The sequence below is a fragment of the Desmodus rotundus genome, chromosome 12 (assembly GCF_022682495.2).
Source record: "Desmodus rotundus isolate HL8 chromosome 12, HLdesRot8A.1, whole genome shotgun sequence".
Classification (NCBI taxonomy): Eukaryota; Metazoa; Chordata; class Mammalia; order Chiroptera; family Phyllostomidae; genus Desmodus; species Desmodus rotundus.
The window spans coordinates 94,708,036-94,735,308 of record NC_071398.1 but is presented as its reverse complement, the minus strand read 5'-3'; the positions used below and the strand labels follow the sequence as shown (position 1 = coordinate 94,735,308).

The 27,273-nt window shown below is 40.9% G+C and overlaps 1 protein-coding gene across 5 annotated transcripts in view; it reads right to left on the bottom strand.

Moving 5' to 3' along the window:
* Positions 1–27,273, bottom strand: part of COP1 (COP1 E3 ubiquitin ligase) — a 111,155-nt gene that overhangs the window by 80,620 nt on the left and 3,262 nt on the right. For 2 of the 5 annotated variants that reach the window (XM_024553187.4, XM_053914454.2), the window contains exons 1-5: positions 25,944–26,656; positions 14,301–14,360; positions 9,490–9,587; positions 1,206–1,282; positions 402–521 (exon numbers count right to left, since the gene is read on the bottom strand). In XM_024553187.4, coding sequence (XP_024408955.2) covers positions 402–521; positions 1,206–1,282; positions 9,490–9,587; positions 14,301–14,360; positions 25,944–26,362 — 774 coding nt within the window. In that variant the 5' untranslated portion in view covers positions 26,363–26,656. Of the gene's footprint in view, positions 1–401; positions 522–1,205; positions 1,283–9,489; positions 9,588–14,300; positions 14,361–25,943; positions 26,658–27,273 lie in introns of those variants that run through there. The other 3 variants (XM_053914455.2, XM_053914453.2, XM_045189354.3) reach the window with 3 other exon arrangements.

The following is a 27,273-nucleotide window of genomic DNA, read 5'->3' as shown; positions in this document are numbered from 1 at the left end:
ACTGTGCTGCCGGTGGACACCTGCTGGGAAGGGTTTATGTAGATAAAAAAATCTCTTTTCTCCTTCAAATTTTGTATGTAAAAAGGGGACAATATGGCAAAGAAGATATTCATCAGAAGAAAAATGACCAATATCTTGTACTTTCTCATGATCCTTCTTAAAACTCAGCTTTTGTTAATACAACCTGGCCGCTCTACGTTATATTATAAGCAATCTGTTCTTTCTTTTATTTGGAAAAGGGAAACCTGTTAGAAGTGACACCTTGAATACATTTCTCGCTGAATAAAACTGGATGGATCAGGCAATACCACCCTATTATCTATAAACATTTCTAGATCTTTTTCAATGCAATAAAGAGTTCCATTTCAATCAGTTTTGTTTAAAGTTCAGCTGCCACTTACTGCTTCCAGTTGTTTCTTCTTCTGCACTAGTAGTTCCAACATGAGGTTGACATTGGCCAAATCAAGGTTATCTTGGTCAGTTCCCAGTAAATCCTGAAAGATTTGCCACCTGTGGCCATTCTAAAAATGAAGAAAAGAAGAAACGCAGTAACTTTTTAAGAGATTGTTTTGGGAAGCCAAAAAAAAAAAAAATGTTTAACTGCTACTTCTCAATATGTTTATTACATAGATATCAAAAATAAACTATAATGTTCCAACCTCCTCCTTCCCAGCTAGTGGCTTCCCACTATCATTTAAACACCATTTTTCCCTTAAATGAATTTAGATAACAGATATGAAAGGCATATTCAAGACAAATGTTAAGTCAGCATCTCTAAAGGTGTAATTCCCTCCGAAATAAGCGCTTGGATTTTAATTACTGTTCTAGCCATATTTTCAACTTTGTATCTGGTTGTAAGACATTAATTTAAGCTCACTTCCCTCAATAATTTAGGGCTAATCCTCTTAAATTGAGAATCTTTCAACAGTTTTTCCACATTACCACACAGTTTCACCCTGTCATATCCTTCAAATGGCACGTATTACAAGCCAGCTGTCTCACTGTGATCCCACCAGACCTTCCAAAAGATTATCACTAGAATAAACTTTAAACAATACAGGTAAGAAAGTTCTTTACTGAACAAAACAATCTTAAACAAAGCTTCTTTAACAAAAATCAACAATATACTAAACTGAATACCTAGTATTATACCAATAACAATGGACTGAAATTTATTAGAAATAGTAATAAGAACTGAAACATACGGTGCTACTCACTGAGTGGTCCAATTTGAACCTCTTTTCCTCAAACCTTTGCTTCTGTTTGAGAATGAGCTCATTCACTGAAAATAAAAGCAAACCAAGAAACACACATAATTTGTATTTTCTTAAAGATACCGTCTAGCCCTGACCGGTGTGGTTCAGTGAGTTAGGCATCATCCCATAGAACGGAAGGTCGCCAGTTCGACTCCCAGTCAGGGCACATGCCTGGGCTGCAAGTTTGGTCCCTGGGCAGAGGCTCGAACAGGAGGCAACCAATCGATGTTTCTCTCCCTCTCTCTCAAAATAAACAAAAAACTCTTCAGAATATGTGCCCACTCACAGTTTCAGTGACGACACTACTGGCACTTGGAGAGAGACAGTCTTCCCCTATGTGAGGCTGGCCTGTGCTCTCCATGGTAACTGGTGGATTATGGAAGGTAGGCACTAAAGATTTATATATATATTTTGTTTGTTTGACTCTTCTGTAAATACCTCGGCAGGCAACATTAGTTACCTACCCAAAAACCATCCCACCTTTTTAAAAAATAATAGCATGACTGTTTCCAAGTATCAGATTACCACATCGCTTCAGAGGCCTGACGGCTCCCCAGACCCAGGGTATGATCCTTGACAACACTAAACCAGTCTCGTCATTTATACCCTTGCTAGTGATTGACACTGGGTCAAGTACGTGACCTAGTTTTGACCGAGGAGGGGTATGCTGTCTTTTGGAAAGAGGAGAGGAGAAAACCAAGCTCTCTCCGTGCCAGCATTAACGGACGAGATCTGGAACTGCTCAGAGCCATCTTGTAGTCTGGAGGAAATCTAGCCAAAGACCAACTCATATGCTGGGGATGGAGGAGCAAAAAGATGAAAAAAAACTTGGTAAGATTGCTGAAACACAGAATTAGTTCTAACAATTCTTTTTACAGGAATCAGTACATTTTCCTAATGTGGAAGCCACTTTTAATGAGACTACTAATTTTTAACAGCCAGCTGATTAAAAAGGGAAACTAGCACTAGGCCAGGCAGGCACTGTAACTTATAGACATCTCACTGGTTGCTCTTCCCTTTAGAGACAAGGGATATGAGAGCCTAAGGACCTTGACCATGGCGACATACAGTGCAAGACAGAGCTGGGGTACACACCCAACTACCCAGCAGCTCTCACTAAACCACCACCCAACTGTAACTGTTTTTTAACAAACCAGAGAGGTGCCAAGCCCATACTGGAGATCCAATCTTCACAGTCGAGTAAGACTAAGTCTAAGTAAGACTCAACCCAGGCCTCGAGCAGCTCAGAGGAGGAAGAAAATACACAAGATGCAGCAGCTGTAAGATAATGTGGAAAGTCAGTGCTACCGCGGAAACAGATTTACAAAGAACACAGGAGGAGGAGCAAGCAACATTTAAGCAACAGGCTTCAAATAGAAGGTGACATTGGAATTGGGCCAATACAGGCAGAAAAAGACATGGAAAAGAATTCAGGGGGTGGGGGTGGGAAAGGCGAGGGGCAAAGTCATAAAACAGGAGGAGACAAAATGACTTGAAATCAATATGGCTGTGACATGGGGTCACAGTGATTCTGTTAATGATTAACAGGGGCTAAGAACTAAGCCTAGAAATGTAGACAGATTGGAGCCTGACTCTGAAGAGCTCGAGATGTATCTCACCCACAGTTATCATTACAATTCAGGGAAGAGGAAGAAGAGAACTTGAAATAATGCAGTACTGGGAATAAAGAAGAGTATGTGAGTAAGAGTTTAATGTTTCAGAATTAACCATTTAAATAAAAAATGTGACTTAAAAAACTAATACTTTACATTGCATTTTACCAAGAAATCTCATATAGCACTGAAACTGAAGGGTAGTCTGTATCCATAATTATAGTTCTACAGATTCTTACAACAGCCATAGTTCTGAGAACACACACTGCATTTCTACTGCTAAATTTTCCCTTTTCGCAACTGTCTTTTTAGATGCAGTAAAAGCAGAGACACTTGAGCAAGACTGCTTAGGACCAAATCCCTGTTCTGCCACTTCCTGGCTGTGCAACTTGATGTGGTTCCTTCACCTCTTTATGCCTTAAGTTTCCTCACCTGAGGAATGAGGATGACAGCGGTGCCTATCTTAAGGAACTGAGAATGAAATGGGTCGACACACACAGAAAGCATTTAGGACAGTGTCTGGCAGAAGGAAGGATACTACATTAGATACTTTAAAAAAAAAAAAAAAAGGGTAAAGAAGTCTTGGTGGAGCAAGACAGCCCAATCCAGAGCAGAGTGGCGCAGAATGGAGTAGAGGGGAGCAGACCAGTGAGGCCAGAGCCGCCTGGCCCCAAGGCTGTACCACTATTGAGCTGTTTCCCACTGAATAAAATTTCCTTGAGAGAGGGAGGGAGAGGCAGTGGGAGAGGGAGAAGGAGAGAGAGAAGGAGAGGGGGGTGGGTAAGAGAGACAGAGAGAGAGAGAGAGAGAGAAGAAAGAAGAGGCAGCTGAGAAGAGAGCTTGCACTAGGAAGACACAGGGAGACTGGAGAGCAAGCCTTGGCAGGAGTGGAGGAGAGCAAATGCAGAACTGCAGAAGTGGGAGGGTAAGAGAGACACCCCCACCACCCCCTTCACCCCGCATAAGCCTTCCAATAACCAGGAGAGAGAGCGATGAGTGCTCTCAAGACCAAGGATGAAAGGAGAAGGGAGAGTGTGTGCCACTGGGGAGGCGGGAGGGAAGAAGTATGGGGGAATGAAAGAGGAAGCTGTGGCAGGTAGAGCAAAGGGGGCGTGTCACGAGGAGGAGGAATTGCAGTATAGTACTTAGGATAGTAAAGGAAAAATCACAGTATCTGTCTTGACAAAAAAGTGTATGACTCTGACAACCAACAAACCAAACACTCTTTGTGTTTGGCTTCTAATTCTTTGCTTTCGTTAAAATCAAAGAAAGGACTTGACTTGTTAACTAATAGGGCATAAATTCTTTGATAATAAATCAGTAAGTGCTATTGTTTTACTGCATAATTCAGAAGGTGGTCAGAGAACTTAGTAACATTGCTGTAACAAAAGTCCTTCAATCCCCATCACACTACTTACGTAAAACAAAGTTTCTCAAGACTAATACTCTCAAAAATAAAAAGGAAAAAATCTTAAACCTAAAATCACAAACTTGTTATATGTCAATTTAAAAAACTGTGATGATCCTACATAAATAAATCTTAAAGAGAACACAAATGAAACAGAATCCTTGTCTTAGTAATAACCAGCAACGGCACTGGTACTAATTGAGAAGGGAACCCTCCAACTTTAAGTAGTACATTTTCAATCAATTTTTATTGTCTAATGCATTATAAAATCTGTAAATATGTGTTTGATCAATTGCATACTACTTACGAAAACAACCCCCCCAAAGATTTAAGTCTTAATACTTAAAAGAAAATTATGTTCAAAAGAAACTTCTATAATTTATTTTTATTTATAGACCTTTCTGTTACAGAAAACTACTACAGGGAGATCAATATGAATTTCAAGCATGAAAATACAATATAAAGGATAAACTTATGTGGATGACAGGCAATTTAGGTAGAATTCTGTTTAATTCAAATAGCAAGTAAGTGAAACTTCCCATTGTTAATTAAAAGTATCTATTTTCAAATCAATGATAAGTATCAGATCGCTATGATATTTAGATTTCACATAATACACTGAAAAAAGTTTTAGTATTAGATAACTGCATTTATAATACTCCTAAAATTACATCCTTTCCATCCACGTAAACTTATGAAGAAAAACTGTGGATGCTGTTTAAAATGTGGCATCAGCGTGTGAAGAACACAATTCTTGAGAATTTCTATATGGGTCATCCACGCAAGGTCTGCAGATTACTGCTATGCAATGTGTGCAGTCCAGCCCCCTCCCCACGATTCAGGTGCACAGCTACTTACCATATTTTAGAATCAGATAACATATACATACTTACTTTACTATGCTCAAGAGGGAATCGGAATTACTTTTTTTATTAAAAAAATGTATTTATTCTTACGTTTGTTTTTAATATATTGATTATGCTATTATTACACATGTCCCATTTTCCCCCTTTTATTCCCCTCAGCCCTGCACACCCCCTCCCACCCGCATTCCTCCCCTTTAGTTCATGTCCATAGGTCATATATACAAGTTTTTTGGCTTCTACATTTCCTATACTATTCTTAACCTCCCCCTGTCTATCTTCTACCTACCATTTATGCTACTTATTCTCTGTACCCTTCCCCCCCTCTCCCCACCCACTTCCCGGCTGATAAACCTCCATGTGATCTCCATTTCTATGATTCTGTTCCTGTTCTAGTTGTTTGCTTAGTTTGTTTTTGTTTTTTTCTTTTTAAGTTCAATTGTTAATAACTGTGAGTTTGTTGTCATTTTACAATTCACTATTTTTGATCTTCTTTTGCTTAGATAAGTCCCTTTAACATTTCATATAATAAGGGCTTGGTGATGATGAACTCCTTTAACTTGACCTTACCTGGGAAGCACTTTATCTGCCCTTCCATTCTAAATGATAGCTTTGCTGGATAGAGTAATCTTGGATATAGGTCCTTGCCTTTCATGACTTGGAATACTTCTTTCCAGCCCCTTCTTGCCTGCAAGGTTTGTTTTGAGAACAGTCTTATGGGCACTCTTTTGTAGGTAACTGTCTCCTTTTCTCTTGCTGCTTTTAAGATTCTCTCCTTATCTTTAATCTTGACTAATGTAATTATGATGTGCCTTGGTGTGTGCTTCCTTGGGTCCAACTTCTTTGGGACTCTCTGAGCTTCCTGGACTTCCTGGAAGTCTATTTCCTTTGCCAGACTGGGGAAGGTCTCCTTCAATATTTGTTCAAATGTTGAATTTCTTGTTTTGCTTCTCCTTCTGGCACTCCTGATTCGGATGTTGGAACGTTTCAAGATGTCCTAGAGGTTCCTAAGCCTCTCCTCATTTTTTTGAATTCTTGTTTCTTCATTCTGTTCTGGTTGAATGTTTTCTTCCTTCTGATCCACATCGTTGATTTGAGTCCCAGTTTCCTTCCCATCACTATTGGTTTCCTGTACATTTTCCTTTATTTCACTTAGAATAGCCTTCATTTTTTTCCTCTAACTTGCGACCATATTCAACCAATTCTGTGAGCATCCTGATTACCAGTGTTTTGAACTCTGCATCTGATAGGTTGGTTATCTCTTCATTGCTTAGTTGTATTTTTTCTGGAGCTTTGATCTGTTCTTTCATTTGGGCCTTTTTTTTTTTTTTTTGTCTCCTCACCTGTTAGTAGTAAGGGGCAGACCCTTAGGTGTTCACCAGGGCGGGGCCACCCACCTTGCTGTGTTGTGATGCTGTATTTCGGGGAGGGGACAGAGAGGGAACAGTGCAGCTTGTTCTGCTCTCTGCCGGTTTTCACTCACTTCCCCCACTACCCACAAGCAAACAGGGCCCCTCTGGTGCTGTTTCCTGGGTGGGTGAGTTTGTGTACATTCTAGGACCCTGTGGGTCTCTCCAATGAACTCTCCTGTGAGGCTGGGAGTTTCTCCTGCTGCCACCTCAACACCCACAGGTGTTTGCAGTCAGAGGTTTGAGGCTTTATTTCCCTGTGCTGGAGCCCTGGGTTGCGCAGTCTGTCTTGCTCCTGAGTTGTTCCTCCTGGTTTATCTGCACATGAATGTGGGACCGCCCAGTCCTGCAGCTGCCACCTTGTCTCGAGTCCTCTCTGCCCGGATGCCCATCTCCACCCCTCCTACCAGTGTGGGTGAATATTTCTTCTTTAACTCCTTGGTTGTTGGACTTCCATAGAGTTCTTTTTTCTGTCAGTTCTGGTTGTTTTTTGTTTTTAAATTTGTTGTTGTCCTTCTTTCAAATTAACTGACTTACACAGTTGGCATTAATAAAAACTGATTGTGCGAGGAGGCACAGTGTGTCTACCTATGCCTCCATCTTGGCTGGAAATCCTGAAATTACTTTAAAAGGTTCAAGAAGTACAGGCACCATACAAATCATGTAACCCAAGCTGAAGCAATGGAAATAAGTAACTTACAAGTGTTTTTTAATACAGGAAAAAAACAAGTGGCATTCCACTTTAGAAACAGATCTCAGTAACCTGAGAGCAAAGGAAGCATAATCCCTGTTCACCTACTGAGGAAATCTCAGGACTTGACCATCACTATACAAAGGAGGAGCCTGAAGGGGGCAGGAAAACAGAACAGATCTCCCGGGGTGAAGTGTTATCTCCATGGCTGACATAAAACCACACAGAAACTGAACTATAATTGAAAGACTTCATGGGGCAGGGGGGAGTGGTGGGGAATAAACTGAGACAACTATAACTGAACAACAGTAAAATAATATTTTTTAAAAAGAAAGACTTCAAAAACATGTACACTCCAATTACCGAAAACCAAAATTTTTATCTATAAAATGTTGAAAACTACATCATCACCAGGATAATTTCTAGCTTAGAAATCAGTGTGACCTCACAATCATTACATAGTGAACACACACTAATATATAGTATACCATATATAGTGTGAAATTACTTTCCAACATTTTTTATCCCTTCCATGCTAGTGTAGAGTTCTCTCTCACCATTTAGAAATTCACATGACAGTATTTGTCACTTGTGGACTCATTAAGGAATACTGCTTGAAAAATTGAGTAAATACCAGAGAGGGGAGAATGCGGATAAAGGTACAGGGACTAAGAAGCATAATTGGTAGGTACAAAATAGACGGGGATGTTAAGAATAGTACAGGAAATGTAGAAGCCAAAGAACTTACATGTATGACCCATGGACATGAATAGGGGGAAATGCTTGTGGGAGTGGGGAGGGGGGCGGAGGGGAATAAAGGGGAGAAAAAAAAACGGGACAACTGTAATAGCATAATCAATAAAATATATTAAAAAATAAAATAAAAATTTAGTAAATACCAGAATTTTCAGAACATTAGATCCCTTTCTGTATTTAACCATTGCAAAAAAAGTAGTTTTACAAAGTTATGTGAATGTTAGAAAAGTGACTCTGGAGCCCTCACGGCAGCATCAGTCCAAGTTCAGGAACAAAGGGTTCTGCTTCGCAGGATTTTGTTTCCCTTTTACCTAGATTAGCCCATGAAGTCCAGTCCTGCAGGATACCAAACCTCTCAGCATCCTCTCGTTTAGCAAGTTCCCTCTCCAATTTTGTCATAAGATTCTCTACCTAGAAGAACATGGTATTCCAACAGAAAACCTCCACATTTCCTCCGAGATCCCTTTCTGCTGTGCAATCATCCAGTGACTGTCCTTCATGAAAAGATACTGAATTGCAGTGAAAATAAGAGGGAAAAAAAAAGACAGTAGCAAATGCAGTTCTGAAGCAGAGGTAAAAACGAGGCCCATAGCTGAAAAGGTTCAAATTTGTGGTTTATTACAAACCAGCACGTGAGCTGAGGAACGTCAAGCAGCAACCGAAGCACTGGCCGGTCAGAATCTAACGCACGAGTCGACGTCACACCCCAACTCGGAGTACGCTCATCCTTAGAATGAGGAATTAACCTTTTGGATGAATGTGCCCAACAGTATCCCACTTCATGCCTGCCCCTATCTGAAAATTATTTTCTGGAAAATTAACTTCATTCCAAAAAACTCAATCTAAAGACTTCCCATAATACCTTAGGGTTTTTAGCATGTGGAAAGAATATTTAGAGATGCCAAATTGGTCTCTAACTGCGTATTATTCTCAATTATTTACCATTCACCCTGAGTTCCCTATTTTCCCTCTCTTCTCCAGCTACCACTGCTCTCTCAGAAGTTCTACACCCCTGTCTTCCTGCCCCAATTCCTACTTTTCAATTGCCTCCCAGGTCATGGACTCCCTGCCCCTATGCACCAATACTCATACCCAAAGGGTTTTTTGGCCCTTCTCCTTCTCCATTAGCCCTTCATTCCACTGCTCCCAACTCATGCCCCTAAAGCAGGAGCAGCAGGAATGCACAACACTATGTAGAGAGACGGGTCTTCTGGACGTCTAGCATTCTCTGTTAGCCTCGCATTCTGTCCAGCCGTCTATACAAGTATCCAAAAGTTGTGTCAATCAAATTTTGTTTTTAGAACCTTAAAAATAATGTGATATGGTATGGAATCTGTCACAACCCAGGTTAAGATTCGGGAAAGCACATGGTGAGTAGGAAAGAAAGAATCGCTTACTCTGAGCTATAGTTTCTGCACAGATTAGTGCTAGCATACACTTTTAGGGAAAGAATATTTTTAAAAAATAAAAGAAAATCAATTTGAAAGACTCACCCAAGAAATTAGGATACAGATGGTCAACATTATCCACAACATAGTTACACTTGGGACACCTGTTATTGTCCTCCAAACTCTGATGAATACACTTGTAGCTATTAGCAGAGAAAAAATAAAACAGGATTGATTAACAGTGGTAGATTAATAAACTGGTCACAAAATAATGCCCATCAGTCTTCTATTTCTCATTTTCAACATAAATAATCAGTTATCAAATTTACTTCAGCTTCAATTTTTACATCATAAAGATATACAGGGCATTTATTAGACAATAGTATACAAAATTTATGGAAAAATAAACTCAAATAACGAATCTACTGAATTTAACATTTAAGAAGTTGTACTAACTTTTATGTTTATGCAATTTAAATAGTACACGACAACACCATGGAAAGCAAATGCCTGTGATTTAATTAAGCAGACAGACAATTTGTGTTCTTGGATATCCTTAATAGTAAAAGAGCTCATTCAAAAAATGTAAATAAGAGAAAAACAGAAAAATCATTATGTCAAAAATTAGTCAATGAGCATGAGAAAATCATCATCTCACTGGGACAAAAAACTGACTTAAATTACATATTAACTGTTACCAATGAGACTGGAAAAACAATGCGGACGGCAAGGCCCATGCACTGCCGCAGGACGCGTAACTGCCACTTTTTAGACGGCGAGTTACACGAAAAACCTTAAGGCTGTGCCTCCCCTTTGAAGCCGTGACTTGACTTCTAGGAATTTACCCTAAGGAAACAAGATATACATATGTAGAAAGGTGTTCAACTCAGGGTTATCTGTAAATAACAAAATGAGTTAGAAGCAATCGAAACACTAGGACATTGGCTAAATAAATTTGTAAATATCAATCCAACGCAATGTACCATATATAGCCAATAAAAATCATATTGTAATCAATATGTAAGTACAACCATGAAAAATAATCAGTAACTATTAGTAGTTATACCTGAAGAAATGTGATTACAGAAATTTTTCCTTTCTCACCTTGTATGTTTCTGTAATGTTAGGCTTTTTACAATTGCGCATTATCTTATAATAAAAAACTTTTTAAATATCATTCAATCAAACCTGAGAAACTGTCAATAGCTACTCATACTGCATCTCTTACAAAAACCACTCAGTACCACACTGTGCTGACATAAACGTGTGCCTGTGTCTTCTGGCGTGTATCTGATAAGAACGAGTGCTCTCTACAGCTGCTCATGTTGCCATTTCTTCTTTCAAGTACGTCTACCTGCAAAATATGAGTATTTTTTTCTCTCTATGTAAACAGGGATAAGTACATATTTAGTAGAAGTAGATATTTTTTTTAAGTAGAAAATTATAAATAATCAGAAAATTCTAGAACAAGGGACTATAACAAGAACAACAAAGATGAATCAGAAACAGTGGCCATACATAATGACCAGGTATAAAGAAAAACTAACAGCAAAGTGCAAGATGATGAATTAGTCAAAAGTCCCAGAAGGCAAGCTGGCACCCAGGCTCAGTCGAAGAAGATACGCCGTAAGATGACAACACTGAGGGAGCCTTCGAATCATTATTAATTTGTAATGAAGCAAAATAGTAAACGAGGACTTGGCAGACAAGAGATCTGAGAAGCAAGGTGCAGGGGACAAGCTGGAGGCAGCCAAGGGACAAAGATAAAGAACAATCTTTAACTCTATATCACAAAGAAGCCAGATTTTTTATTGCTTTTCAGTTAGGCTACAGCTAATCGCAAGCGGGAATGAATAAAGAGAAAGAAGTTGCTGGTATATTGTCTCCAACCTGTTACTAGGAAGGAGTTACCATTTATAAGCGGATGTGACATGAACAGTTGATGTAGTCCAATTTAATTTAGTATTAATAATTTGGATGGAGCCTTGAAGTGGTGTACTGCTTCGCTCGATTATCAGCCAGGGTTCAAATTAGCAAACAGCTGGTACAGTAGGCTTCTGTTAGTGACTGAAGTTCCATAGTCCTCACATGTTAGGATAGGGTAAATAATTATGAGCTTTTGTTGTAAACAAAGTGTAAAAATGTTTCAGTTTAGCAAGCCTGACAACGGGACTGCCAACCTCCAGGTTTATTAGTTCCTGCCAAATTACGGTCTCTATCCAACCGAAACCTGCTCTCTGGTGGATACTGGAGGGGGGTGGGTTTGGCTGGGGTGGGGGAGAGGGGTGGGGAGAAAATGCAGACAATTGTAACTGAACAACAGTAAAATAATAATAATAAAAAAAACCCCACATTCACATCAGAGTGTAACACAGTAACTTAAACTGTAACAAGGATTAAGCTTATTTTTATTTGAAGGGATAAAAAGGAACTTAAGAAACCAATGACTAGACTTATGGGGGAGGGAGATCCCTTCGAAGATTATACAAAAGTCTAATCACTATGCTGTTCACCTGAAACTAATATAAAATAGTAGAGTGTAAACTGTAATTGCAAAAAAAAAAAAAATGAAGCTTTCCCATAATGACATAGGCACACCATGAAGATTGCAGGACTCGTGGAAAAGTCCAGGCCTGTCTAGTTATAAAGTCAATTGGTAATTGATAACACTCCCCAACACAGCCAAGCGAGATTATTGAACGGATTCAGCAGACTCTTCAGCACGTTTTTTAAATGCCACAGAGAATACAGAAGTCAGAGGAGGGCAGTTAGAAAAAATTAAACCTCACTTAATCTGTTTCACACTTTAACACCTTCAAGTCTGTGAGAGAAGAGGTGAAGAAGTAGGAAGAGGGTGGGGGCGAGGGTAGTGGCAGCAGCAGAAGAGACAGGTTGAAGGGACCAGCAGAGGTTAAGGTAAGTTTTAAAGCCAGAACTAGAATCCTGGTCTACCACGTCAAGAGCTTGCTCTTCTAGCTCTGTATCAGTAGTTCTCAACGGAGGGCAATTTTGTCCCCTAAGGTCTATCTGGCAATGTCTGCAGACATTTTTTGTTTGCCATAACTGGGGGGTGGGGGTTGCTGGTGGGTAGAGGCCAGGGATACTGCTAAACAATATACAATACCCAGGGTACTCACCCACAACAAAGAATTATCTGGTCTAGTACACCAATACCACCAAGGTTGAAAAAGCCTGCTCTATCTAAATCACCTCATTTTCTAGAATGATCAAAAATCCAAAGTCTCTAAGAAAAGCACGTGGTTTCCTATGGAAGGCTAAGGTGCTGGATGAATTCGTGGACCAAAGAGAACACTGCTGCTAAACCATCAGCTCGAAAAGACCAAGAAGGTCTGTGATGCATCCGCCTGAAAGCGAGATGCACGTGACCAGAATTTCAATAGCAACATAGAACAGAAAGTGATTCACGAACCATAATAATGTCAGCTAAGAAAGCAACTTTTATTTTAAACTTCTTTTTACATGACTGGCAGATTGGATATATCAATACCCAGCAATGAAGCCTTGTGCTCCAGACCAAACTGAGGGACTACAGACTGGTGTTCTCACCTAGTGCTCTTCTTGCTGATGGATAATAACCTACCTGGTAACACATTCTACTCCAGTATGAAATTATGGGTCCAACTTCAACATGAATTAGAGTGGCGAATTACATTAGAACACAAGAGAAACACTAAGGCTAAAATAATATACCAACAGTGTAAATAATTTATGGAGATGATTGGCTGCAAGTAGAATATACCTCCAAACAAAAAATAAACAAAAGGAATTAAACATACACAGATAACATACCCATTAAGGACGGCTACTATGTAAAAAAAAAAAAGTGTTGGCAAGGGTGTGGAAGAATCAGAATCCTGTGCACTGTCGGTGGGAATGTAAAATGGCGCAGCTCTGGAAAAACGGTACGGCTGTTCCTCAGAAAAATTACTCGCACAATTACCTACGATGCAGCAATTCCACTTCTGGGTACACACCCCAAAGAACTGGAAGCAGAGTCCCAAGGAGATGTTCATACACCAATGTCCAAAGCAGCATTTTTAATCATAATTAGGAGGTGAAAGCAACCCAAGTGCCCCCTAACAGATAAAGAGCCAGACAAAGGCTCACGCACACATGCAATGGAACGTTACTCAGCCTCAACAGGAAGTGCTGACACCGCTACAGAATGGGTGCAACGTCAGGACACTACGCTTCGTAAATTACGCTAGTCACAAAAAGGACAAGTACTGTCTGATTCCACCTCCGTGAGGTCTAGAACAGTCAAATTTACAGAAACACAAAGTTCAATGGTGACTGGCAGAGCCTGGGTCTGGAGTTTCCGTTTTGCAAGAAAAAGTTCTGGAGACTGACTGAAGCACAATGGCACATACTTACCATCGGTCAACTTTAAAAAATGGTTAAGATGGTAAATTTTATTATGGGTATTTTACCGCAACTATAACTTTTAAAAAATACATATATTAATATGACATACAATCTAAAGGTAACAATGAGCAACAGGTTAAAGAGGAAAACACAGAAGTCTTTAATCCTCTGTATCTTTTCCCACTACCCTCTAGTGTGCTTGACTGGGTGGCACTTCGTCCTGATTACCCAGCACCCCCCCCTCCATTTTCTAAAACAGCATTCAAAGCTCTTCCATGATTAACAAACCCAAGAGCTTGAAAACCCATCTGCGAGACCCGTGGTAAACCTAGGTACTCCACACATATCATGCACCAGCCATACGGTAACTGCCTTGAGCCACAGAACCTGCAAAGATGTATCAGTCAGAGAAATAACATGATTACAAGACAACCAAAATTAGTTTCAAAACACGTAACTTCTCAGTGACTACATTTACACACCAGTTTAATTCCGCCAAAAGACAACCGCGCTAAATACAATCACCTTACCAAAAGCTGTGGCCACATTTCGTCATGTATGCTTCCTCGATCATATCGAAGCAGATAGGGCTAAAAAGAAAACAGAAAAATAATTGATACATTTTTAAAAAATAGTGATTTCAAATTGGAAAAGGCCAGCAACAATGCAACAAAATCATATTTTCATACACAGCTAAGTCTTCAAATATCCTATCAATGAAAGATGAAATTTCTCCATACCTGCTTACAAAAAAAAAAAAGGAGAAGAAGAAAGAAAGATGAAATTTCTGTTGGGCTGAATGAACTTCAGGGAATTGCAGGTAAAATGACAATTTGTTCAAGATGGCCCTAAGGGCCATCGAGCTCTAAATGCATTAAATGAGTATATTAAAATGGTCCTACACTTTAACCTGCCTGTAATTGTTAACAGTGCAATGCAATCACAAAAGTCCTTAAGAAAGTTCCATCATCTTTTTCAATCATCCCTGTATTCAAAAACACCCACCCAGACCTACTAATTCAAATGCTCTTTTATTTCCCATCTCAAAGAAAACGAATTCCCTAAGGGATAAGTTTACAATTCCAATTTCAATAACTCTTCCAGGTAGTGACTCTGGTAATGATGGCTAATACTTAAAAATAGCACAAACCGTATCCATTAAAACAATGACATACATTAATCGACTTAATCCTTACAACAACCCAGCGTTGGCAGGTACCTATTACTAGGCCCATTTCATAGATGAGAAAATTGAGGCACAGAAATGATCAAACTTAGGTCCTTGTTCTTAGCCACGAGTCTATTACTTCCAGACGCGACGAGTTAAACACCAAGTCCTACCTACCATGATGCAGTTCTGGCCAATGAAGGGTGGTTATTAGTCTCTGAAAAGCCACTGTCTGCCAGAAAAATGCAAAAGTTTATAAAAAAAAGATTTCCTTTTATCCTCCCCTCTTCTTCCTTCCAAAAACTTGGGTGAAGTGTCGAGACACACAACAGCCACCTTGGGGCCCTGAAGATGAACACCGTAAACCAGGGAGACAGGGCCCTGGTTTCTCAGGACGTCCAGGAGCAGTCGCGCCAGCCATGGACTGCCTACCCACGAACTTGATGGTGCGTGGGGAAAGTAAATCCTCACTTGCTTAAGCCAGTATTTACCAAGTTCTCTGTCACTGGCACACAAATCCAATTCTTACTAATAGTACATGACAAACTGTAAAAAAAATGTACCCAGAGTAGGTTCTGGGAAAAACTGTAAGCAATCCAATTAGTACCCATTCCACTCTGCCGATCAACAGCAGAGCTACAAGAGCTAAGCACATATACGCACACACCTAGTGCATAAATAGGCGGCCAGACCAGACATTATACAGACACCTGAAATTTTATACAACCCCAAAGAACTTCACATAGACCCCCCAAAATATTTACAGAACCATCAAAAGAAAGGAGGAAAGCACAAATAAATTAAACCCCCTGCTGGGCCTGATCATGTCTCCAATACAATCAATTCTTGTACATCAACATGCAAGACAGAAAATTCAATAGAAAAAAAAAAAAGAAAAAAGTGAATTCCTAATTCATAAAAGGGGAAACACGCTGCCTTTCAAGTATATGGAAAGATGTTCCAACCCACCAGCAATCAAAAATGCCAATTAAAACAGTAAAATACTCTTTATTCCCATTCAATTATTTGAAAATTGGAATGCCAAGTATGCTAGGCAGCTTATGGAAAAACAAGAATCTTCATGCAGACACATTCTAGCGTCCAACCGCACTGAATATTCACGCCCTCATGACCACGTAACCCCACTCTGACGATTACATTTACACAGATATATACATGTACACATCCCTGAGTATGTGTATGTGTGTATGTATATGATAGTACGTGTGTATAAATGTAGACTGTGTGTGTGTGGATTTATGTGTATATATGTGGCTGGCTGGGTGTGTGTATGTATACAGCCAAGAGAAACACCCACATCTGTCAATGGAGACAAAGGGTACCTGCACCAAGGCAGGCACTCAACTGCAACAGAGAATCAGAAGCAGCCTTATGCTCATAAGTACTAGAATGAGAAGGAAACTGTACTTAGACACACGCTACAAGACACCAGACAACAGTCATAAGGAATGAACCAAAGCTACATAGAGCAACACAGCTAAATGTCTTGTCAAGTGAAAACAGAAATGAAAATGAGATCTGTGGCCTGATGCAACTTATATACATTTAAAACATGCAAAAATACATTATTTCACAGGGCTACATACAAAGACATACATAAATCACAACAGACCAGAAAACAAAAGGAGGTCAGGAGAATAAAAATGAAGTGAGGAGAATACAATCCCTTATTCAATAGGACCTAAAAAGGTCATCAATAATAAGAGGTACCATTATATATTATTAAAAAAAGAAACAACTCTACTAATTAAACTATGATAATACTTTCTTACCAGTTAGGAATTTTACTTTATGCTTCTCTACAAAGAACACTATGCTTCTCTTAGACTTAAACAAGTTTTATCACATATCACTCTTGTGAGAAAAAAAATACATGAACATACACCATAATTAGGGTTTCCCCACAAACTCTCATTCTTCAGTGTCTAACTCTTCGGAATGAGTATTTGACTAGCTCACTGACATCCCGATATCCCCAGACAATGTATTCCATTATTTTGGTGGGGCTGCATTTTATATAACAGAACTAAAGCCACTGGTATTGGGATTAAGCCAGGTTTACATCCAGCCAGGTAAACTACATATGACTCCAGCTTCAGGAATGTTGCTAGGCATGTCTAATTCACCACATCCCAGAACCTCCTCCACCCCTCGCTCCCACAGACAAACATGTAATTCACAGGGAATAAGACAGTAATTCACAATTGTCTCAGAGACTTTCTTCCAATCTGCGGAAACCTATATGAACATTCGGAGGCAGGCATCTTCTACAGCCACACACCTGCGAAAACGGATGGCTCCTGCATGCAATGGCCAGTTGGCCAACGGGAATTTTTTTAATTCCATCATCTATAACACATAACCGATTTTTCAGAGATGTGAACATGTAAAAGAAGAAAAAATGTTCAATTCACAAAGAAATATAACGAAGTAAAACAAAGCAGAAGAGGAGCCTTGGACCGGCTAATGAACAAAGTGAAGCACAATTAGCTCCCTCTACACTTGAGGTCAGAATTGAACAGCAAGCCAAGTCCCCTCTTACTCTACACACTTGGAAAACTGGGGGGGTGGGGGGGGGAGTAAAACGAAACTGTTGTCCGGATACTGGACACTGGACAGCACAGCACTGACAGCTTTGGGGGAAGATGAACAAACGAAGTGAACACAATCACAAACTCAGTAGTTGGCTTTCACACGAAGCTTCATAGGCCCAAGGAAAGAGAACACGAGCATAGCACAATAACCTCACCGCGTCCAGGGAGGGCTCAAGGGGAGAGAATTTACAGGGCAGGCCACCACAGAGGAAGGAGCTACAAGGAGAGAGAATTCTACGAATCTATGCAGGCTTCTAGTCAAGTCCACTGCTGAATAGGGCTCACACAGTGCAGGCTAAAACTCCACAAGGTCAGTCCCAGCACAACCAGGGAGCTATTAACACACAGGGCATCCATTAGTAGTGTCATTAGTAGTAGAGCCAATAATCTAGCTCTCGAAAAATGGCTCCTCATGATCTACCTTAAAATTTTTTAATCACATTTTTTTAATCCTCAAAAGGAACAAATTGATATGCAAGTAACTTAACTTCATTCCAAAGTCCAACACTATAGAGGAAGAAAATAAAATCTAAAATCTATCATTCAGTGATAGAAAGTTTAAAATGTCCACTATCCAATAAATTACTAAACATGTAAAATAACAGCAACTGTGACCCATAAACGAGAAACACCAGTCAAGAGAAACAAAGAAATAAATAATGGATTTAGCAGAAAAGGACTTCAAAACATACATTACAAATATGCTCAATACCTTAAAGGAACACATGAGTGTAATTCAGAGGAAAATGGAAGATATACGAAGAACCAGTTGGAACTCCAAAGTGACAAATACAGCACCTGAAGACACAGCACAAGAGTCGGAAACCGTAAGAGAAAGTACAATGCAATTGCAGGAAGTTTAAAAACACAACGTCAGAGACACAGGATCGTTTCTGTGGGCTCATCAACGCGTGAGACACAAGTTAAGGGAAGAAGCCGTTGATCTGAAGATAGCCCAGCAGACATCACCTAAGTGGTATGAAAGAACCATTAACGTGAAAGCTGTGAGTCTCCAAAACGTTCGTCGCTCTACACAGGGCACGAGCTGCCCCTCTGTCCAGTGTGTCCACGGTGTCTACGCTGAGTGGCCACCTCAGTCATCAACTCGGTCATCACAAGAGAGAAACCAAGCTCACATAACTTTTATTACGGTATAGGTCTAACTGATTTATTTTATTAGTTATTTTTGTTAATTCCTTCCTGTTCCTAAATTATAAATTAGATTTTATCATAGGTAAGAATGTACAGGAAAGAACGTAGTACATATATACAGGGGTGGGCAAAAGTAGGTTTACAGTTATGAGTGCATGAGGCAGTTTATTCTTGTATTATTATTAGTTATTGTATTATTTTCCATAGGAACAACTGTAAACCTGCTTTTTCCCACCCATTACTTCCGGCACGAGTAACGCCTGCTTGTGTGGTTGGTAGGGTACATGAATGAATGTCTCGCACGACATGGAGAGCAATTTGAACATTTCACCTAAAATGTCATATGGTGTGCTTGACTGTGATATTGCTATGTTACAGAACTACATGCTTATGCTTTTGTAATAAAAAATTTTGTAATAAAAAGAGGGGTTATTTGTGCCAGACCCTATATAAGGTTCGGTACCACCCATGGTTCAAGCATCCACTGGAAGTCTTGGAACATAACCCCAGACAAGGGGGAACTACTGTATGAACATTAGACTAAACAGATTTCAGAACAACAAATATTACCAGGAATAAAGGGCGATTTCAAAATGACAGTGGGATCAATTCACCAACTCTAAACGTGAGTACCCCACTAACAAAGCTTCAAAATGCATGAAGAAAAAGCTGGTGGAATTCAAAGAGACAGCCAAACGCACAATCATAGTTGGAATAAACATTATAACACTCCTCTTTCAGTGATTAACAGAACAAATACACAGAAAAATCAACTGCAGTACAGAGAATTTAAAAACACATCAACCGCCTTGATTACGTGACATTTATAGAATACACCAGCCTACACACTGCAGAATACTCGTTTTCTTCAAGCGCATATGGAACATTAACCAAGATGTGGACCATGAAACAAGTCTCAATAAATTTAAAAGGACTAAAGTCATATAAATCATATTCTCTGAACCAAGCTGAATATACCAGAAATCAACAAAATGATATCCAGAAAATTCTCGTTTAAAAATTAACATATTTCTAAATAACCTATGATTCAAATAAGAAATCACTACATTAGACAATTTCTGAGATAGGACACAAAGTCATAAACCATAAAAGAAAAAGTCTGTAAGGTAGACTTAAAATTTTAAACTTTCACACTTCAAAAGGCACTGTTAAGAAAATTAAAAGGTAAGCAACAGACTGGGAGAACATATACATAGAAATGACCATAGATTTGTACCCAGAATTTATAAAGAACCCTTAGAACTCAAGACAAACAAGAGAAAAACAGACATAAATTATAACACTTTATTAAAAAACATGCAAATGGAAAACAAGCTCAACATCATCAGTCATTAAGGTATTACAAATTATGACAATCAAAAGCTACCACAAACCCACTAGAATGATAAAATTTGAAAGACTGAAAACATCAAGTGTTGACAAACACGTGGAACTGGAATTCTTGCACAGTACTGCTGCAAAATGATGCGGCCACTTTAGGAAAGAGTTTTGCAGTTTCTTCTAAGTTAAAACATATAGTTGGCCATACCAGCCAGCAATACCCAAGAGATGTGAAGACATATTCACATAGAAACCTGAATGTAAATGTTTACAACAGCTTTCTCCACAATCGCCAAAAACTAACAGCAAAGAAACTCAAGTATCTTTTAACTGATAAATATATAACAAATCATGTTATTTTCAAATAATGTAATACTACTCAGCAATTAAAAAAAATTAGTGATACATTCAACATTATTGAATCTCAAAAACACTGTGCCCGATGGTGCCAAATGAAAGAAGTCAGACACAAAAGACTCCGTGTTCAATGACTTCATTAACAAAAATCCTAGGAGAGCCAGAACTACAGCGACAGAAAACAGGTCAGATTACTGGCTGGCAGGTGTCAGAGAAAACGTTAGAAGTTAGAGTGCAAGTGAACTTTCTGGGGTGATGGAAATATTTTATATCTTGATTAAGGTGGTGGTTTACACAGATGAATTAATTTGTCAAAACTTATTGAACTATACACTTAAAACTGGTGTCTTCTATTGTATGCAAATTATATTTGAATAAAGCTGATTTTAAACAAAATCTCCAGCCTCTAAAAGGCAAGGAAACATAATTGTTAAGAACCTGAGCTCTGAGCCATAACATCCAATATAAATACTGATAACACCATTATTAACTGTATGAACTGAGACAGGTACCATAACCTCTCTAACCCTCCTTTCGTCATCTATTAAATGGGAACAATAAAAGTACCTGCATCAAACGGTGGCTGCACTGATTGAATAAGTAATGTTAAACCCTTAGAATTGTGCCTAGCAAGTAACAGCAGCTTATATGAGAGCACGTAGTAGTATAGTTATAAGTAGTGCAGCAAATCAATTGTTAATACAGCACATTCAATCTTCACTTCAGAGTGGACTTGACATTTATGACCTTTGAGTTTCGAGTATCTATGAAAAAGCCCCCAAGAGTATTCTGTGATTTTTACTAAACCCACTTTGTCTCATTATTCCTGTTTGAGCCAAATGCCCATCCTTGAACTAATGCTGAGGCCAGGGGATTCCAAAGCACTGGATTACTTGGGCCTAACGTCATGTGTGCCAGCTCTGAATTCGGAGACAAAGAGCACCCACCCCAAACCACACAGACTAGGAAGAGAGAAAGAAGGATTCCCAAAGATAATACCAGAAATACAGTGAACAGAAATCACACCATCTACTGCAATCCACCTTTCTCTCTACACAGAAATAGACAAAAATCAGTTCGTGAAGCTTAATTATAAGAAAATGAAATGACAATTGTTTTATATATGAGAACATGAAGGGAAAACGTGTTACTTAATGAAAATATTATTTGAGACGGTAGGGACCTATACCAATAGAGCCTGGTGCATATAGATATGAAGAAAGGCAGAGGACAAAAAACAAACAAGGTGAAAGGCAAGGGGAGACACCACGTGTTAAAAACAAGCCAAGAATTTAGGAATCATTTTTATCTTGTATAGTACAAATTTTAACAGGAAAGAGAAAAACGACCCTCAAAGCCTTTCCCCCAAGCTACAGAAGCTTTGAGGGAAGAATGCGGGCTACTATTATTTAAAATCGAAAGAAATCACCGTCAAGAACAAACATGCATACACGGGGGTAAAATGAGCAACAGGGTTTAAGGCTGTAGTTATTTTAACAATTCTTAGGTGGAATATGGTCAACTGAGTAATGCTGGTTCATTACCAAGGAAGGGTTGGGAAAGGAAAAGGTAGCCTCCGCTCAGCACATTCGCTGTAATGGACTGCTACTACACAAGCACCTCCCTCCTCTCTCAACGTACACGCCAGAATTCAAGTTAGCGGTCTTTCACACCCTGCTCCCCGCTCACCCTTCATTCTCTCTGCCATTTTATTCACCTAAATCTTCTGCTGACACTGTGCGGGCAGAAGGACCTTAACGAACTGCTACGCTGTGACACCATCTTTTGCAGAGTGCCTTCCAGCACCATTGCCATCCAAATGGCATATGTATCACCAAGCGAAGGAATCAAGTTTTGTTTTGCAGACTCTAGGAAGTTCATGACTGATGTTGCTATAACAACAATGTAACAAATTATAGTTTATCTTAGTACTTGAATATACTTTAACATCTATTAAAAATGCTTTTCAACAGTTTGAAAGACACAGCAACAGGAATGGTCACAGGTTTCATCTGCAGTGCTAAATATGATTTATGGGTAATGGCTGCCTAGGGTGCAAGGCAGTGAGTCAATATCGAGATTCAGAAGAGTATTTAACATCGAAGTGAAAAAATGACACCAGCATATGACACGGTTATGTGATTAAAAAGTATTTCTTTGCCTTAAATCATGAGCTCCTTCAGGATAGTTTATTATTAATAGTTTGACACGAGAGTCAGTGACATTTAATAGATGTTATACCTATTTAATGTAGATCCTATCTACTTTTCATCAGACAGATGGAGTTAATGTTCCCACAAGGGGCTACTACCTTCTTGAAAACACTTATTTCTGCTGCAACTTAGAGAATTCCTGGGACTTGCCGAGGTAGAAAAGGACATCTCAGGGAGTTGGGAAAGCTAATGCAGAGGCAGTAGTAACGTGACAGAATAAAAGAAGTCATCTTCCAAATACAAGCTAGACTCGAGTAACCTCAGTTAAATAGGTCATGTAAGAAAAATTTGAAAAATCAAAGTAACAAAGACTTCCTCTGAATGCCGAAGATTTTTCCAACTTCAAGCTAAATACTACTCTCTCCTGTACTACAGATTCTGTCTCTGAATCACTGTTAGAATTACCTGCAGTGTGATAATGTGTACTTTCAATCCTTTGTGTGAAAGAAATATTAAAGTGAAAACTATGCTCTAAAGTGATCAATTCTGCAATCAACTACAAACTTGTTTTCAAATACAATAAAGTCACGAGGCCAATATGTGTTACGTAGGCATCTGACTTTAAATCAACTGTTCTCAAGAAGTCATGTCTTTATTGCCAGGGGGCTTCTGCAAACTACACTGCCCACTCCAGCCTTCAATTCTGACGCACCCTCTCAGGATGTGAGCAGGCAGACAGGCAGGAGGATGGAGAGGTGAGGGATAAAAACACCTCATGAGATTACGAAACAGCTGTTAAAACCATTCTACCACGTTAAAAAACCACTAAACACAGGTACTTAAACCTATGGATCTAGAGTTTTCTAATTCCGTACAAAGAAAGCACTCAGTTGAGAACTGGGAGATCTGAGTTCTCATTTGGCCCCTTAGCTGTCCAATAATTTCTTTGTACCCCAATCAAAATATATTAGTATCATATTAAAATTGGAAGTCTATATAACTTCACAGAATTGCTCTAAGGATAAAATGTAGTGTGAAGCATGAACATCTTTAAAATCTAATGAATAAAGAATTATCATCATTATTCAAACCAGCCTCACTCAGGTGTAAAAGCATAGAGTAACTGGGATTTGTTCCATTTGACCTTGAAGCAGAAAGACAAGACCAACCACCGGGAGCCAATTAGGAATTAAAAGGACTCCTTGAGCCTTGCCTAATCCTTATCTTCCTACTCCCAAAGATTGGCCAAATCAAATCTAGCTTGAGAAGCGGGAAACTGGATTCCCATTAATAAATTCTTCTGAATAGTCAACCTCACCAGAAAAAGAAATAATGGACTAACAAGATTCTTAAAGCAAAATGTTTGGCATTTTTAACTGAAAACTCTCACTGGACACTTCCACATTAGAGTATTAAACAGAGTAATCTAATCAACACAGAACTTAGAGGCTAGATTGAAATTTTTAAAAACTAGGTGGCGGACTAGTAAAAATTTATATAACCTTACTCTTAAAAAAAAAAAACAAAAAAAGTGCCAGCGACTTAACTCCCCCGTCCCTCTCCAATTTCCTATAAAATAGGCCATAGTAGTAAGTACAATGAAACTCATATGGTGCCTGGCAGTAAGTGCCAAATGAATATCTGCTGGATTCCCTTATTTTCACATCTTTAACACTGCTGTAGTGTACCTATATGGATGCTTTTACTTTTCTTTTATCCTACTGAAACCCGACATGCAAATGGTAGCTGAAAAGACGAATCCTGCAAACGCTCACTTTGTTTCATTAACTTCTACTTTATCACGTGGCCCTGACCACGGAGTAGGAGCACAAATAATTCTTAGGCTCAACCATAAGCAACGTAAGTTGTTTATAAGGAACAATCACAATTATAGCCATTTCAATAAAAAGTGAATTAATTCTGAAACCAGAATTTAAGACAAAAGCAAACATATGAATAGACCTTATTAACCACAAGAACTAGACACCATGAGTCCAATCAACTTCCTATCATAGCTACAGCTGACCCTTGAACACAGGGACTGGGGACACAGATCCCCACACAGCTGAATAACCCCTTGTAACTTCTGACCGTACGGTTGGCCCTTCCGAGGGTGGATTCAACCAATCAGGGATGGAAAACAGTATTTTCCATCCTCGGTCAGGTATAAGAAAAATACTGTTTTCCTTCAGCATTGGTTGTATCCACAGATGCAAAACCACGGATACAAGGGCGGGCTGTATTTATCGGAGGGAAAAAATCCAAGTCTAAATGGACCCAGGCACTTCAAAGCCCTGCGTTCAAGAGTCAACTGTAATGACACCAACTCAGACCATCCTCCACCCAGGAGGGAATCAACTTCCCCTATCATGACAGTGCAAGCCAACTTCCTACTCCACTAACATTCCAAGTCCACGTACAATTTCCTCCCCAAGAAACGCACAAAACCCCACAGTTCTCACTCGGCTGAACGCAAGTCCTTCCTCGCAATTCCACCATTCAGACTGTGCTTTTAACACAAATCCAATGACAATCCCAAAACACTCTCAACAAGACAATCAACTCCATCTTTCACTTACTATGGCTAACCCCTCTCTGCCACATATCCTCACTGAATAGACGGGGTATCATTCAACAAGCCAACTAGGATGACAAAGTGTCTAAATACCTAGCGATTCTCAAATCAGAAGTTCCAGGATTCTCCAGTGCATTATATACAAGGGTAGGGGCTGATCTGGCATGTGGGTGAGGTTTAATAAATGTGGTTCCCTCTATCAAGACATTCAGCTGAGAAGTGAAAGTTTTTTTGTGAACAGACTTTCTTGGCTACAGCAGCCTCAACTGCAGATTTAAAAGGGGACTACCCTTTGAAATAAGAGATATGTAAACGTACACACCACGGATACTTACATGAAATACGACTTCTCCTTAAAACATCCATACCCATGATTAGAGCACCATCTACTCCACTTTCAATGAGCAAATTCTGGCCTAAAACTCCGTCCCTCGGCATCTCAGGAAGCTTAACCCTCTCCCTTTACCAGTTTAATTCACTTCGACAGGCAATCCGCACAGACGGGAGGATGCCTCATTCACCAGACAGCCAGGAAATTCAAGGCCCAACTTTCTCACCCTATGCACAAGCATTTGACTTTCCATCTCGCCCCCCCACCCCCTTATTTCTTACTCCCTAAAGTCCCTTCTCTCCCTCCCCACCAGTACTTAGACCCCACCTTGCCTCGGATCTCCAACATCCCGGCATCTCAACCCCAACCACCAGCTCCAATGGCCCTGCAGCACCGAAAGCCCACCTCGCATCGAACCCACCAGCCCCAAGAGCAGAAGCTCAGACTTGGGCGTTGGGAGGGGGCTGCTCTTCAAACCCACCATACGAAGTCGTTGCTTTTGTCCTCGTAAGAGTTGATGAGCCCGTTGCAGAGGGGGGCGAGCAAAGGTCGCTTCCTGCTGCCGCTGCCGAGGCTGGAGCCGCTCCCTCCTCCGCCGGCGCTGGGCCTGGCCGCGCAGCTGAGCCGGGACAGGCCCGCGGACACCACCCCGCCGCCGCTCCCGCCGCCGCTGCCGGACACCGCGGCCGCCACCAACACAGGCCGCACCGGGCCCCCGAGGCCGCCGGAGCCCGCGGCCTGGGCCGCCCCGCCGGACACCAGCGCCGCCGCCGAAGCTGCCACGGACGGGGGCGACGGGGAAGAGGATAAGGACGAGGAGGCGGAAGTCACCGAGGAGGCCGCCGAGGAGCCCGGGCTGGTCCCGGCGGAGCCCGACCCGGCCTGGCGGCTCCCGGACATCGTGACTCCCTCCCCTCCGGCCGGGCGCTCGGAGGAGAGGGACCGCGACCCGCCGCCGCCGCCGCCCCTACCCTCCGGCTCAGAGCATCCTGAGGACGCGCGCCACGCCAGGAGGTGGGGCCGAGGAACAATAAAGTTGATTTTTGTAAGGCGACCACACAACAGCTTCCGACGGGAGGGGGCGGAGGAAACTAATCAGGCAGAGTGGAAACCACTACCGCTCTCGAGGCCGCCGCCGCTGCGGTCCCTGCCGCAGCCAACCCGGGCGCGCCGAGGGCCGGCCGTGCGCGTGCGCGAGCGGCGGAAGGGGCGGGAGCGGCGGGGGATACGACTTTAGACGCTACCCGGGCGGTGCTCAGACTCGCACGGCGCGCGCCGGGCGACGGTGGCCGCCTGGTAACGATTGCAGCCTTCGGCGAGGACTGTTTTTGTTCATGACGTACCGGGGGGCAGGCTTTTTTCATGGGTGACCGGGAGAAAGAAACAGGAATGAATGGTCGGGGTGGCAGAGTGATTGGAGGGGAAACCCTCAAAAGGCGACTGCGCACGCGCACCCTGGGTTACCCAGGGTCCCGCTCCAGGCCGAGAAGAGCGGCGCGCAGTGGCCGAACCACGCATGCGCGCGGGAGAGCCGCATTCCTGAATGCGAAGAGGGAGCGGTCTTCGTCGCGGGAGTGGTAGGCGGTGTGACCCAGGGGCGAAGGCTCGACAGGTGCTTGGGAATAGGGAATTGAAGGCCCTGTACCCTGGACGCACAGAAAGGACCCAGAAGCTCCGAGCAGTTGAGAGCATTGGACTGGGAGGCAGGGACTCCAGGCTCTATTTGAAGCCATTCCACAGTATCGTGAGGAATAAATTAAGATGAAGTCAGTCAACAGTGCATTGTAAGTGGAAAACGTTGTGGCAAATGT